This window comes from Mus pahari, chromosome 21 (genome assembly GCF_900095145.1).
Source record: "Mus pahari chromosome 21, PAHARI_EIJ_v1.1, whole genome shotgun sequence".
In the NCBI taxonomy this organism is placed as follows: Eukaryota; Metazoa; Chordata; class Mammalia; order Rodentia; family Muridae; genus Mus; species Mus pahari.
Window position 1 is genome coordinate 19,698,868 of NC_034610.1, and position 13,673 is coordinate 19,712,540.

Genomic DNA, 13,673 nt, shown 5'->3' on the forward strand with positions numbered 1-13,673 from the left:
TCTCTCTCTCTCTCTCTCTCTCTCTCTCTCTCTCCACTTCATCATATTTGCCTCATTCCTCAGAGTCCTGAGATTATAGACATGAACCACCATATCTGGGCCCGATGTCAGTCTTGCCTGATCTAATGGGGGTGCGTGCACATACCCCCATCCATCATCAGCACCCCAAACCAAGCACCACAGCATGGCCCCTGTGCATTTTTGCCTGTCCCATATTTGTACCTTCTTGGGAGCCTGAACAGAGAGAAGAGAATGAAGGTCTGTAGGTTGGTAAAGCTGAGCTTAGGCCTGTGTGTCAGCTTGGCCAGAGTAGGTCCTGGGATGTCAGAAAGCGGTGAACAGCATCCCTGAGATGATGGGAGCCAGGGCTGGGTGGGAGTCTCTCTCAAGCCCCAGTGCCTCTGTTAACCTAATTCCTAGCTTTTCTCTGGAGCCCTTTGCCCCGCCCGCCCTGCCTTACCTCACTGTGTACTAACAAGCTGTCAAGTGCAGCCCGAGGACTCCTCTCAGGGCCTGGGCCAGCTTTGCTGTTGTCAGCCCATTTTCTCTGAACATTTGGATTAGGCCAGCCCTCTTATCCAGAATGAGGATGATTTCAGACATGCTGGTTCCTGGTACCCTAGGACCACTAGGGACCTTGGGACAGGTCCTAGGTAGATCAGAACCATATGACTAACTTTTTAAAGAGGGTATCGGGCTCTTAGCTGGGCCCAGAGGGACAACTGAGGTCAAGAGGGGGTGTAATTACATTTGGGGGGGGAGGGAGTTACATTTGTCAGTAATAACTGATGACCTACCTCATGGTCACTGATTATAGTAAAGAGGCTGCAGGGACTGTGCTGGCCAGCCTCGGGGGTGCCTGGTCAAGGCTGGGTGCAGCAGCTTTGGAAGGGGTTGGTCTGTGGTTCGGTGTTACCAAGACTCCATGGAGGGGGACCCTTCGAGGCTGTCACTTTGTTTATCCTGGAGCCGTACTGATGGGCAGCTTTGGTTTTGGGGTAAACTGTAGGACCACACTGGGCACCCTACCCTTTAGGATGGTGAGCCTGAGAGAGGAGGAGAGCCTCCTTGGCCTGGGCATTCCTCAGAGGAGGAGGGAGGGTTGGTTGCTGGTCCCGGGAGGACTGATCTAGCTGGGAAAGGAAATGGCTTTGGAAGAGAGATGTATGTTAGGATCACTCAGTTATTCCTGCCATTCCACAGGGGCCTAATGCCACGGACCCTGGATGGGCAGATCACCATGGAGAAGACGCCCAGCTACTTTGTGACACAGGAGGCTCCCCGCCGAATCCATGGCATGTCCCCAGATACCAAGCTGATCGTGGTGGTGCGGAACCCCGTGACCCGGGCCATCTCTGATTATGCACAGACACTCTCCAAGACCCCAGGCTTGCCTAGCTTCCGTGCCCTGGCCTTCCGCCACGGCCTGGGTCCCGTGGACACAGCCTGGAGTGCCGTGCGCATTGGCCTCTATGCTCAGCACTTGGACAACTGGCTCCGCTACTTCCCTCTGTCCCACTTCCTGTTTGTAAGCGGTGAGCGCCTGGTCAGTGATCCAGCTGGCGAAGTGGGCCGTGTACAGGACTTTCTGGGTCTCAAACGGGTTGTCACTGACAAACACTTCTACTTCAATGCTACCAAGGGCTTCCCCTGCCTCAAAAAGGCCGAGGGTAGTGGGCGCCCCCGCTGCTTGGGTAAATCCAAGGGCCGGCCTCATCCCCGAGTGCCGGAGGCTGTGGTTCAGCGCCTGCAGGCTTTCTACCGGCCATTCAACCGCAAGTTCTACCAGATGACTGGCCAGGACTTTGGCTGGGACTGATCAAGGCCCAGTCCAGCCTTTCCCTGAAGGCCCATTACCTTTAATTTATGTCCGTCTGCAGGGTCACTGCAGTATTTAGGAAATAAAGCCTGGGTTTTGTCTTCTTCCACTTCGACTTGAAGGTGTGGGCAGGGGTGGCCTCATGAAACCTCTGTCAGACACGGACAGTACACTGGCGTCCCCTGGGAGGTAGTCAGTGTCCTTGGTCGTATGTCAGAGGTGAACACGGAAGGCTTAGGTTGAGCCCAGTGACATACAGGTGGCCCTGGATGCCGTCCACAGCTTCTCTTTTCAGCCTTAGGAGACTGAGCTGGGCTGTCCTATGTCTAGGATGAAAACAGGCTCCAGGCTCCTGAGTGGTAGAGCAAATCAGAGCTGGCTTGGCCAACTGTGTGTGTTACATCCACCACCTCATTTTATCCATTGTCCCACCTGGAAGCCTAATGGAATGGCTGGGTGTCAGGTGGCAGGCGGGCAGTGGGTGGCCGGTGAGCAGGTACTTCTAACAGCCACCAAGTGGTTCCAGCTCTCTGGTCCTGCCCACCAGGCATCACTCCCACAATGCCATGCCTATGCTCCTGTACACCTCCGCCAGGACAGAGCAGGAATAAGTGTCCGTCAGCAGCCTACCTGCCCAGATGTGTGCAGACTAGGCCCCCTCCACCCTCCAGCTGTCCTGATAATGAACTCTGAGGCCACATAAGCCTTGTCATACCCGTGCTGTCCCAGGTCTGCGTAAGGACCTGGCTGTGTGTGGCTTTTGCCTTCATGACTCCTTGGGCCTCGTGGCCTGTCCCTGGCTGTGACGCTTAGAGCTACTCCTTATCCTAGGAGTAAGGGAAGATTTACTGGGGACAAGGATAGTCTCTCAACACCTACCTCACCTGGTTGTCAAGGTTCACTGTGAGTCAAAGGTCTCACGGGTCACTGTAGCTTTTGTTTCGGTCACATGAGTCCATCAGCAGTGTTAATGTGGGGTCAGTTAATGTCCACACCAAGAAGAGGCTCAGGAGAGGAAGAAGGGTATGGGCAGACCGCAGGACGCTGCCTTTGTCCAGGGTGGCTTCTGAGTTCACACTCCTGACTGGGGCTGACCTGCGGGGCTGATGCTTTCTCCAAGGTGAGTTACCCTGGACCAGGCCATTGGGGTTATGGGCTGGCACTTTACTTCCAGTACCCATGGAGCAACTGCCAAGGCATTGTCCTGGACAGATGTTGATCCAGATGCAGATGAGATGCATTCGGGAGACATATTCCACACCTGGCTCTGTTAGATTGGTACCGAGTGGGCCTGGTAACTACCTTTATTCCCTGGGCCAGAGGTGGGAAAAATGGCAGGAAAGCCCTTGGTTCCTGGGTCAGTAAACACATGACTCGTTTCTCCCTGGATAGTCCCCAGGCCTCATTATCATCCTGCCCTGCTACTACTGTCCTCTACTGGAATAATGGGGTCTTCAGCAGACTCCGTTAGTTTATTTTATTTGTTTGTTTTTGCTTTTTCCCCCCTCTTGAGACAGGGTTTCTTTGTGTAACAGCCCTGCCTGTCTCGGAATTTATGATGTAGACCAGGCTGGCCTTGAACTCAGAGAGATCAGCTTGCCTCTGCCTCCCTAATGCTGAGATTAAAGGCATGCACCACCATGCCCATCAGATGTCATTATTTTAAATTGTTCCCATTTACTGCCCTAGCCCCATTGCTTCTAGGATGAAGACTAGATGCCTGCCTGCAGTTCTTTTGTTTTGTTTTGTTTTGTTTTGTTTTGTTTTGTTTTGTTTTGTTTGAGACAGGGTTTCTCTGTGTAGCCCTGGCTGTTCTGGAACTCACTCTGTAGACCAGGCTGGCCTGGAACTCAGAAATCTGCCAGCCTCTGCCTCCTGAGTGCTGGGATTAAAGGCGTGCGCCACCACACCTGGCTCTGCCTGCAGCTCTTAAAGGCTTTAAAAGAGCCTTTTAGACTCTCCAGTTTGGCCTGCTCCCCTCAGCTCTAAGTTCCTGCTCCCATAGCCCTTGGTATCTCCATCATCACCATGCCTTTTCTGCCTTCACAAGCTTTGCATATACTGTTCTCTCTGCCAGGATGCCTTTCTCCACAGATGGGTCAGATAGAAGCAGAGGGACATGAGAGGTGGGACACCCTTGAGCTGGGCAGCTGGGCTTCCTCTCTGGTGTCCCTGCTTCTGTCCCTGTGTTCAGAGCTCTTTGTCTGAGGCCCTCAGGGTGAGCACTTCCCCCATGTGGAGCTTTCTTGGGTGCAATGCTGTGAGGGCAGGGGTTTGCCTGGGCCCAGGCTCTAAGGGCAGTTTTTAGATGCACCAAAGAGAAAGCTGGACTGGTGTGTTCTGCTCACACCCGCCCAGTGGAAACTTAGCCTGAGGGCCAACGCCCAGTTCGAGGTGCCCAGCTGTGCTTCAGAACACGTTGTGGGCAGATGTGGTGGGTCTTACAGGCTGTGTGGGGGTGGAGCCCCTTGGGGGAGTCATCAGCCTTTAATTAAAGTCCTAAATTGCTTCCCCAGCTGCTCTGTGGCTTTCCCATGTTGGAATGTTCCAGATGGAGTGAGAAGTGCCGATTCAATTACCTTCTTCCTGTCTTGACCAGTGGAGAAGTGGCCTGGGATCTTCCTCTAGCTTCCAGACTGGGTTGGAGCAGGAGCAGACAAGCCTCCTTACCAACCTGGGTCCAGGAAGGTGGCTTGAAGAAGCCCTGGGACGAGGCTGCTTTTATTGGTAGGATCTCATCCTGCCCCAGGCTCCTGGTCATACCTGGTCTAGGCAAGGTTCACTAGGTGTTCAGGGTTCTTGCTCCTGCCTTTGTGGGTTTGAATACAGTGGGTACTGAGACCCTGAGCAGACTCTGGCATTCCAAATGCCTAAGGTCAAGGGGAGGCTAGAAAAGGCAGTGCCCAGGTCTACCCTCTCCGTTGCCTGCATATACTTTCCTTATATGAAGACTTATCCTAGGATACATTTTCCCCACACTTCTCATTGTCAGTCCCCTGAAATGACCATTATCATCCCACCTCTTTCAGAGGTCTGCCAGAATTTGGCAGTAAGGTCAAGACAGAATCTGGTAGTTCTCCGAGCACTTCAGGGCTGTACTTGCTGACCCCTCCCTCCTGTCAGGGAGGTGAGACTGAGGTCTCTGGTTGTGGGTGGTCTCTCTTTGGTAGGGTTGGGCCAGCCTCTGTGGTCAGGGCATGGTTAGAGGATCAGAGGGAGGCAGCCCCTGGCTTGTTTCCTCCCAGGGGTGTGCTGGGCAGGGCAGTGCTAGGAGAAAGAAGGGGGAGTGGATGCAGTACCCTTCTACACTGCTTTGGGGACAGGTCTTGTAGGTGGTCCTCACAGCTGATCTCCAAGTGGCCTATACTGGACCTAGAGATCATCCTTAGGGGTCCTGAGGGGCTCCTCACCTGTGCTCCTCTCTAAGCACAGGTCCGCCTGCCCTGGGTTCTCTTAGGGAGCTGCCAGACTGTGGTTTCCAAGGAGTCTTCGTCGTACTGCAGTGTGGCTGCAGATGGGCCAGGGCAGAGTGGAAGCCTTTGGGGATTTAGTTTGCGTAGCCTCCCTTGAAGTTTTCAATGCCCTTGCTGAAGCTCCCTTGGGAGGGACCAGGACTGTACTGCCATCATGAATACGATGGAGTTCAAAACCACTGGTAAAAGAGCATAGACCATCCAGATTATAATTACATTAATTTATTATTACTTAGAGCAGGGCAGCAGCCTTGAAGCCACGCTGGAGATGTGCCACGAACAAGTGGCTGGAGGAAGGGTTTTAAGGTAGAGACCACGATTAGCTTGTTTTTCTGGAATATGCAGCTCAATGAGAAACACCTTCATTTCCCCCAGCTAGTGAGGAGCTGTCTCTCAATCACTGTTACACAGCAATAGGCAGAGTTACAAAAGCCAGAGCAGGAAGCGTTACAGTTCTGGGGAGGGAGCAGGGAGTTAGGGTTTCGGGGAGCTTATCTTTTAGGAATTTAGACTGGGTACCTAGCACACAGTGGGATTTTTCTTAGCCACCACAGTGAGCCCAACAGGACTCTCCATTTCTAGAAGGCTCCTCACAAGTTGGATAACACCATGTGAGCATTAGTGGTTGAGATAAAGGGACAGTCCTGGTGGAGCTTTGGGCAGTGTGATGGGTAGGGCTTGTTTGGTTTGGTTTGGTTTTTTGAGACAGGGTTTCTCTGTGTAGTCCTGGCTGTCCTGGAACTTGCTCTGTAGACCAGGCTGGTCTTGAACTCAGAAATCCGCCTGCCTCTGCCTCCTGAGTGATGGGACCAAAGGTGGGTGTCACCACTGTGACTTGTGATGTTTGGTTTTAATGTCAACTTGACATAAATCAGAGTCACCTGAGAGAGCCTCATTTGAAGACTTGCTCTGATTGCCTTAGTTCTGTGATCCTCAACCTATGAGTTGTGACCGACCCCTTTGGGGGTCAAAAGACCCTTTCACAGGGGTCACCTAAGACCACTGGAAAACACAGGCGTTTATATTACAGTTCCTCATAATAGTAACAAATTTATGGTTATGAAGTGGTAACAAAAATGATTTTATGGTTGCGGGGGGGGTCACCACAACATGAGGAACTTTATTAAAGGGGCACAGCGTTAGGAATGTTGAGTACCACTCCCTCAACTGATGTGGGAAGATCCACCCTGATGTGGACAGCATCTTCTGAGAGCAGCTCAGAATTTTTATCTCGTTTTTATGAGGCAAGGTCTCTGTACATAGCTCTGGCTGTCCTGGAACTCACTATGTCCACCATGCTGGCCTTGAATTCACAGAGATCCATCTGCCTCTTCCTCCTATGTGCTGGGATTAAAAGCCTGTGTCACCATGCCCAGCACCACTCAGACTTTTGAAAAGGAAGGAGGGCAATATTGCCGCCATTTTGCTCCCTTTGCTCTTTGCTTGTGTCAAGCAGGAAGGCCCAGTTAAGTCCTTATCAGTCTGTCATTTTTTAAAAGATTTATTTATTTATTATATGTAAGTACACTGTAGCTGTCTTCAAACACCCCAGAAGAGGGCATCAGATCTCATTATGGGTGGTTGTGTGCCATCATGTGGTTGCTGGGATTTGAACTCATGATCTTCAGAAGAGCAGTCAGCGCTCTTAACCACTGAACCATCTCTCCAGCCCCCTGTCATTTTTTAAAAATATTTTTATGTATGAGTGCTCTATCTGCATATATACCTGCATGCCAGAAGAGAGCAACAGATCATATGGTTGCTGGAAATTGAGCTCAGGACCTCTGAAAGAGCAGCTAGTGCTCATAACCACTGAGCCATCTCTTCAGTCCTCATCATTCCATCTTGGCCAAAAGTAGAAAGGAATGTGAGAGAGATAAATGACTATGTATGTGTGTGTGTGTGTGTGTGTGAGCGCGTGTGTACTCTCATGTGCATGTGAGTGTGTGCATGCATGTGTAGGGACAGGCATAGAGGCAATCACCTATGAGATATGCATGCAGGAAGATCAAGAGTTCAAAGACATTCTCAGCTACATAAATAGTTTGAGGGTAGCCTGGCTTCTTGAGATCCAGTCTCAACAGATGAACAAACAAACTGCAAATCAAGACAGGAACAGAACCCAAGAGAAGCGAAGCACAGGATTTTCTCCTCAGGCTTGGGGCAAGGGCCCTTCCTACTGAAGCCCAGTCTCGGGGACTTGTCTCAGATGCAAACGGTGTTCTGGTTCATTCTGGGTCCCAGCCTGCAGTAGCTGTGGTGGCATGGTGCTAGCTTCACCAATAGGGGCTACAGCACCTCCAAGAACAGTGGCGTATTTCAGACGCACCCACCTCTGAAACTGTCTGCCCTCCTTTGGCAGTGAACCCATGAGGGACCCAGGGCACTTTGGCCTGGATAAAAGGTTTGCTCAAAGTCCTGGTGGATTGAAGATGGAAGGCAAGACAGAGCTCTTGATGGCTCTGGAGACTGGTCAGTCTGTATAGTTCAGACACAAGACCCTACTCTCTGTAGAGTCTGGTCACGCGAGGCATCTCCAGATGAGCTGTGGGTAGGACCTGACCAGGAACACAGCTGAAGGCCTGGATTTGGGGGATTCGGGTTGTTTGAGTCATCATGGAGGTTCAGTGATAGCCCTATAGGCTGTGAAGACCCTCAGGTACATAGCACCTGCAGGTCATCAAGCCTCAGGTGACATCCCTGCCCCAGAGCCTGCTACCAGGAGACATTTGGCACTGGCTTTCCAGAACCGGTGAGACCTATCTAAGTGTGATACTCAGCAGGCTGGGCTGCCGAGGCTTCTGCGACAATCAGGCAAGGAGGACCCGTCTCCACTTTAAAGCCAAAGCTCCTGGCTTGGAGGCCGAGATTCCTTTCATACTGACTAATCTGAGCCACATTGTGCGTGTTTTTGGCTGGAAGAGCTGTACATAAACAGTCAGTCAACCAAAACAGTTAATGCAAAACTGTTGCCAGAAGCATTTCACACACGAGCCTTCTGATTAAGGGGAAAACGAGATCTCCAGTCAGGCAATTGAGAACAATCAGAGATCTTGTTCTCGCTGTCTTTCTGCTTCCAGAGCTCTGCGCAGGGCCCCTCATTGGAAGAGAGGTCTGGCTTGACTTGACAGCCTCCCTCGGTCAGATCCTATCACCTCTTTCCCCTCTTCTATGAGGGAGGACAGGATATCTGATGGGAAGCCGATCCGGAGACAAAGGCTTTGACTGCCTCAGGGAAAGCCTGTTCCTCACAGAGGAGCCTGGTGGCTGCGCAACAGGAGTGGGGGATTCTGCCAACCACAACGGTTCTGGGGGGAGAAGCATCCGGAGACTGTCTGGCTTGTTGGTCTCATTGTCTGGACTTGAATTGGAGGCGGGTGGGGTGGGCTGCTGCAGGAGTGACAGAGGAAGCCCTCATGTTTCATAGCTAGCTAGTCCTGTATGGGGTTAACAGAGAGGGGACACATGGACCTAGGAGTATGGTAGGCGAGACATAGGACACGGGATGTAAAGTCAGACTCTGATCTTAGGGTGTGAGCAGAAACAAACCCCACGGGTCCACAGGAGAGGAGGGAACAAGTGTCTGGGGGGTGATGGTGCTTTATTGATGAAGGCAGTGGTGATGCCGATGGTGCTGGTGATAATAGTGATGACGGTTGGTAATCGTGATGGTGATGATGGTGGTGTTGGCAGTGATGGCGATGGTTGGTAATAGTAATGAGCAGACGGAGGGCGAGGAGGGATCGTGTCACCAGAATCTGTTATATACACTCAGGTTCATCTGCCCACAGCATGCACACATACAGAAGGGAGCACCCTTGGGTCAAGCCCTCCAGGACACAGATGTAGGAGGTAAAATACTGTGCCCCAGATGTGGCGGTGCCTTTGATGCCTGTCACTCATGTGATGTGATTGTTGATCCACAAACTCTGACTTCCATTCCTCCTAAGGAGGCATCTCCCAGGCAGGCCTCACTGATGAGGTGTGCTCTTCAGAGGGAGGGAGTCTCCATTCTGGAGAGGTGGAAAGGTTCCCGGACAGACATGCAGCAGCCATGCTCGAGGGAGCGCTAGTGTGGGTGTACTAAGTGCACTGTGACTGCTGCCTGTAGAGAAGTAAATAAAAGAAAGGAGCGGAAGGTGGTGGAGAGGGGTCCTCCGGCTCTGTAGAAAGCCATCAGCGGACTGAGGAGCTGAAAGAGGCAGGACTGCCAGCTATCAGGTACAGAGGGGCGCAGCAGGGCTTCTAATACAAGGGATCAAATTCTTCCCGACTGAGGGAGTTCTGAAGAGAACCACAAACCTCAGAGTCGTAGCCTGGCCAACCGGATTGCAGCCTTGTGAAACCTGAGGCAGCAAGCATTGCTCAGCCATCCAGAACCTATGACCCCAGCAACCTGGGAGAGCAAATGGGCCCTGGATTGAACTGCTGAATTTCTGGTCATTTGTTAAGCAGCACAGAAAATAAAACAATAGAATAAGTCGACCAGGGAAAAAGGAGCAAGTCTTCAGTGCTGAGGTATGCAGAGGAATCTGGAAAGTCTTGGGTGGTGAATCCTTTCATAATGGTAGCTTTTGCCTATATAATGGACAGCCCTCCCAGACCACTGGGCCCCAAATGCTCCCCACAACACTGGGAAAGCTAGTGTTCTACTGTGAAAGATAGTTTGTATTAATTATCATAGGCTCAGCATTACTTCTCGCCGGAAGCCAGTGTCTCTTCTCTGTCCTACTGTAAGCATAAATTACTTGGTGGACTAGGAAGAGAACTGAAGGGTCTTTCAGAGGCCTCTAGGATACATTCATACGCACTCACACACACACACACACACACACACATGTACAGACATACACACGTGTGCACACACACATGTACAGACACAAACGCACGTGCACACACATGAACAGACACACACACATGTACAGACACATGTACAGACACACATGTACACATACGCACACACATGTACACACACACACACACACACGTGGAGCCCACTGGCTGGAAGGTAGGGGGTTGAAGTGCAGCAGTGCTCGGGGATAAGGGCTGGGGTCACAGCTCCACAGCCGAGCTGCTGTCCAGCATGTGCAAGGCCCTGACCTCAGCAGCAGCACTCTGAGTGACCTCAACAAATAACCAACCAGGCCTCGCTCAGGTGTGATGTCCCCAAGAGCTGGCAGAGGGGGTGGCTGCATCCTTGGAGGGTGGCATAAAGTATGTGCTGCCATCGCATCTGGGGACTTTTCTATTCCTGTGCCATCCGTACCTGGTATGATGTCACACTTGTGCCCCTTTGTGTTGCTTGTGATGGAACGAAGGGCCTTGCACATGCTAGGCAGGTTGTCGTCTGCTTTCTATAAAACATCTGATCAGAAGCAACTTGCATTGGAAAAGGTTTGTTAGAGCTCACAGCTTGTAGACCTTTACTGAGTGAAGCCAGGGCAGGAACTCAAGCAGGAATCTGGAGTCAGGAATCAAAGCTGAAACCATGGGGGACAGCTGCCTAGGCTTGTTCGTTCTTGTGACTTACTCAGCCTGCGTATTTAACCCAGGGTCACCTGCCCAGGAGTGGCACTGTCCGCAATGTCCCTCCCTCTGTCACTCATTATTAATCAAGAAAATGCACTACAGACTTGCCGACAGGCAGATCTTGTGGGGGAATTTTTTTCAATTGATAGGCCTTCTTTGGAAATGACTCAGCTTGTGTCAACTTGACATAAAACCAACCAGGTCAACACTGAATAAAACAAACGACCTTACTTATTTTAAAATAATGTAACTCTCCACAGCGCTTCAAGGGAAGTGAGAACTTTGTTGCCCACATCAGGGTAGCTGTGGATAGAGCTGACAGGGGCAGGGGGTGGGGTGGGGGTGGGGTGGGGGTGGTAGGAGATGAGGGCACAGTGGCACAGTGGCAGAAGGGACAGGGCTGCTTCTCATGTGTTAAACTGAACCTGGTCAGCCATCTGAGATACTGTTCAGTCAGAGTGGACCTCACAAACCTTGAATGCTGCGGAGAGACAGGTCTTCCTGGAGGTTCTAACTTGAGAGCCCCACAAAGTGGCAAGGATCAAAGCACGAAACTTGTATCACTCGAGCGAAGGCACAGAGCCGAGGGAGAAAGGAGAATGGCAGCTTCCTGGACTCACTGAGAGTCGGATATGGGGTAGGGCAGCCAGCCACAGACAAACACAGACCGGTAATTGGACAACTGCTGCCCTGGGCTCCAAGGGAAAGGTCTTTGGAGAAGGTGGGAGCTGGCGCCATTGAGCACCTTACCCTGGACACTGTGGGTGCTTGGGGCTGTGCCTATGCCGTGCAGGATGTCTCCTCAGATAGAGACCAGCAGGATTCCCCCAAATGGCAACCAGTGGTGCCCCCAGCCATGGGAAAATGTCACGTGGTGGGAGGGAGCAACGACAAACTCACCACTGGCTAGGATTTAGCAGCAAGGAGCCCCATCCCAGGCACCTCTCGCTCACGTGCTGGTGACGGTGGAGTCCTTCCTGGACAGATGAGGTGTACAGGGTTACTAGTTACGGGACTCCTGACCCAGAGAAGACACTGCAGGGCAAACAGAGTCGAGGGGTGTGGCTCTCTGCGGACCAGAGCGATCCAGCGGGCACGCAGGTGCTCCTGTAGCCTTCAGAGAGAACCCAAAGGGCTTGTTTACAAATGCTTTGGAAACCTTGCTCAGAAACAAGAAGGAACCATGCCCTGTTGGATTTATAGGGTTGCCTGGCTCAGAGACAGATTAGGGAGGGGAGGTGGGAGTGAGGCCCATTCTTTTTGGTTTTGGAGATCCATGGACTGTATGATGGTAGGTCCTATAAGGCCATAATAGCTCTATAAGAGCTGCATAGTAGGGCTGCACCTTCCCTAGCAGGGCATCTGGAACGGAAGCTGAAGTAGATGGCCACAGCCTGTTTCCAGTCATGGATTCCCCGGAGCCTGGAGCTAGGTGGGCTTGTTCCTCTCTCTCCCTTTCCTCCAGTAAGGCAGCTGACTGCCTTTTTAAAATGGAGCTCACCTGTGCAAATATTTGTGGTTGGCCCAGGCAGCTGCTGCCAGGTCCCTTGGGGCTTAAAGCTGCAGCTGCAGCAGCTGGAGAGCAGCGATTTGGAAGAGTGTGCCTTACCGGCTCTGTTCAGTTTGTTTCCTCCCCTCCCACCCAGGCTCAGGCTCTGTGCACACTCACACACACACACACACACACACACACACACACACACACACACACTCACTCACAGAGGCTCTATTTTAAGAGTAATTAAGGACATGCAATGTCTTGTGTAATGATGGAAACACACAGTTGGAAGGTACATTTCATGGCTGGTCACGGAAAGATCTGCATTTATCAGTCCAGTGCCGTGGGGCACAGGAAGCATTGGCCGAGTTTCCTTGCCAGCCCATCACTTGCTGCAGTCTTCTGGTCTGTGACAGTGTGCGTCTGTTGCACCCACTTGGGTTCTAATAAATGCAGCAAAGAAAGCTATGGTGACTTCCCAAGATTCTGTTTGGAAGCACTCGAAAGGCCCTGGGCTTGATCTCTAGTTCCTAGGGGGAGGGAAATCCTTTGAGAATGTACACGTGTGTCAGGGAGCAAGTCCATATGTGCACTCTGAGGCCACAGTTTCAAATTAAGTATGTTTTCTGATCAATCTCTACCTTATTATCTTTTTAAGTTTTAAAAATTACATTTGCCCCTCTATCAGATATAGGATTGGTAAAGATCTTTTCCCAATCGGTGGGTTGCCGTTTTGTCCTATTGACAGTGTCTGTTGCCTTATAGAAGCTTTGCAATTTTATGAGGTCCCATTTGTTGATTTTTGATCTTAGAGCATAAGCCTTTGGTGTTCTGTTCAGGAACTTTTCCCCTGGGTCCATGTGTTTGAGACTTTTCCTACTTTCTCTTCTATTAGTTTCAGTGTCTCTGGTTTTATATGAAGGTCCTTGATCCACTTGGACTTGAGCTTTGTACAGGACGATAAGAATGGAGAGATGGCGCAATGGTTAAGAGCACCATACCGCTCTTCCAGAGGTCTGGAGTTCAATTCCCAGCAACCACATGGTGGCTCACAACCATCTGTAATGGGATCTGATGCCCTCTTTTGATATATCTGAAGACAGCTACAGTGTACTCATATAAATAAAAATAAATAAATCTTAAAAAAAATGGGGAACAGAGCTAAACAGAGAACTCTCAACTGAGGAAACTTTAAGGGCTCAGAAACACATAAAGAAATGTTCAACATTCTTAGTCATCAGGGAAATGCAAGTCAAAACAACCCTGAGATTCTACCTCATACCAGTCAGAATGGCTAAGATGAAAGACTCAGGTGACAGCAGATGCTGGTGAGGATGTGGAGAAAGAGGAACAC

General features: G+C 51.1%; 1 protein-coding gene across 2 annotated transcripts in view; it reads left to right on the forward strand.

Annotated features, from left to right (window-relative positions):
* The window catches only part of Hs3st6 (heparan sulfate-glucosamine 3-sulfotransferase 6), a 5,150-nt gene extending 3,222 nt beyond the window's left edge, over window positions 1-1,928 (forward strand). The window contains exon 2 of one of the 2 annotated variants that reach the window (XM_021221657.2): window positions 1,204-1,928. In XM_021221657.2, coding sequence (XP_021077316.1) covers window positions 1,204-1,819 — 616 coding nt within the window. In that variant the 3' untranslated portion in view covers window positions 1,820-1,928. The remainder of the gene's footprint in view (window positions 1-1,203) is intronic. The other variant, XM_029533116.1, reaches the window with a different exon arrangement.
* The last annotated feature ends 11,745 nt before the right edge of the window (window positions 1,929-13,673 follow it).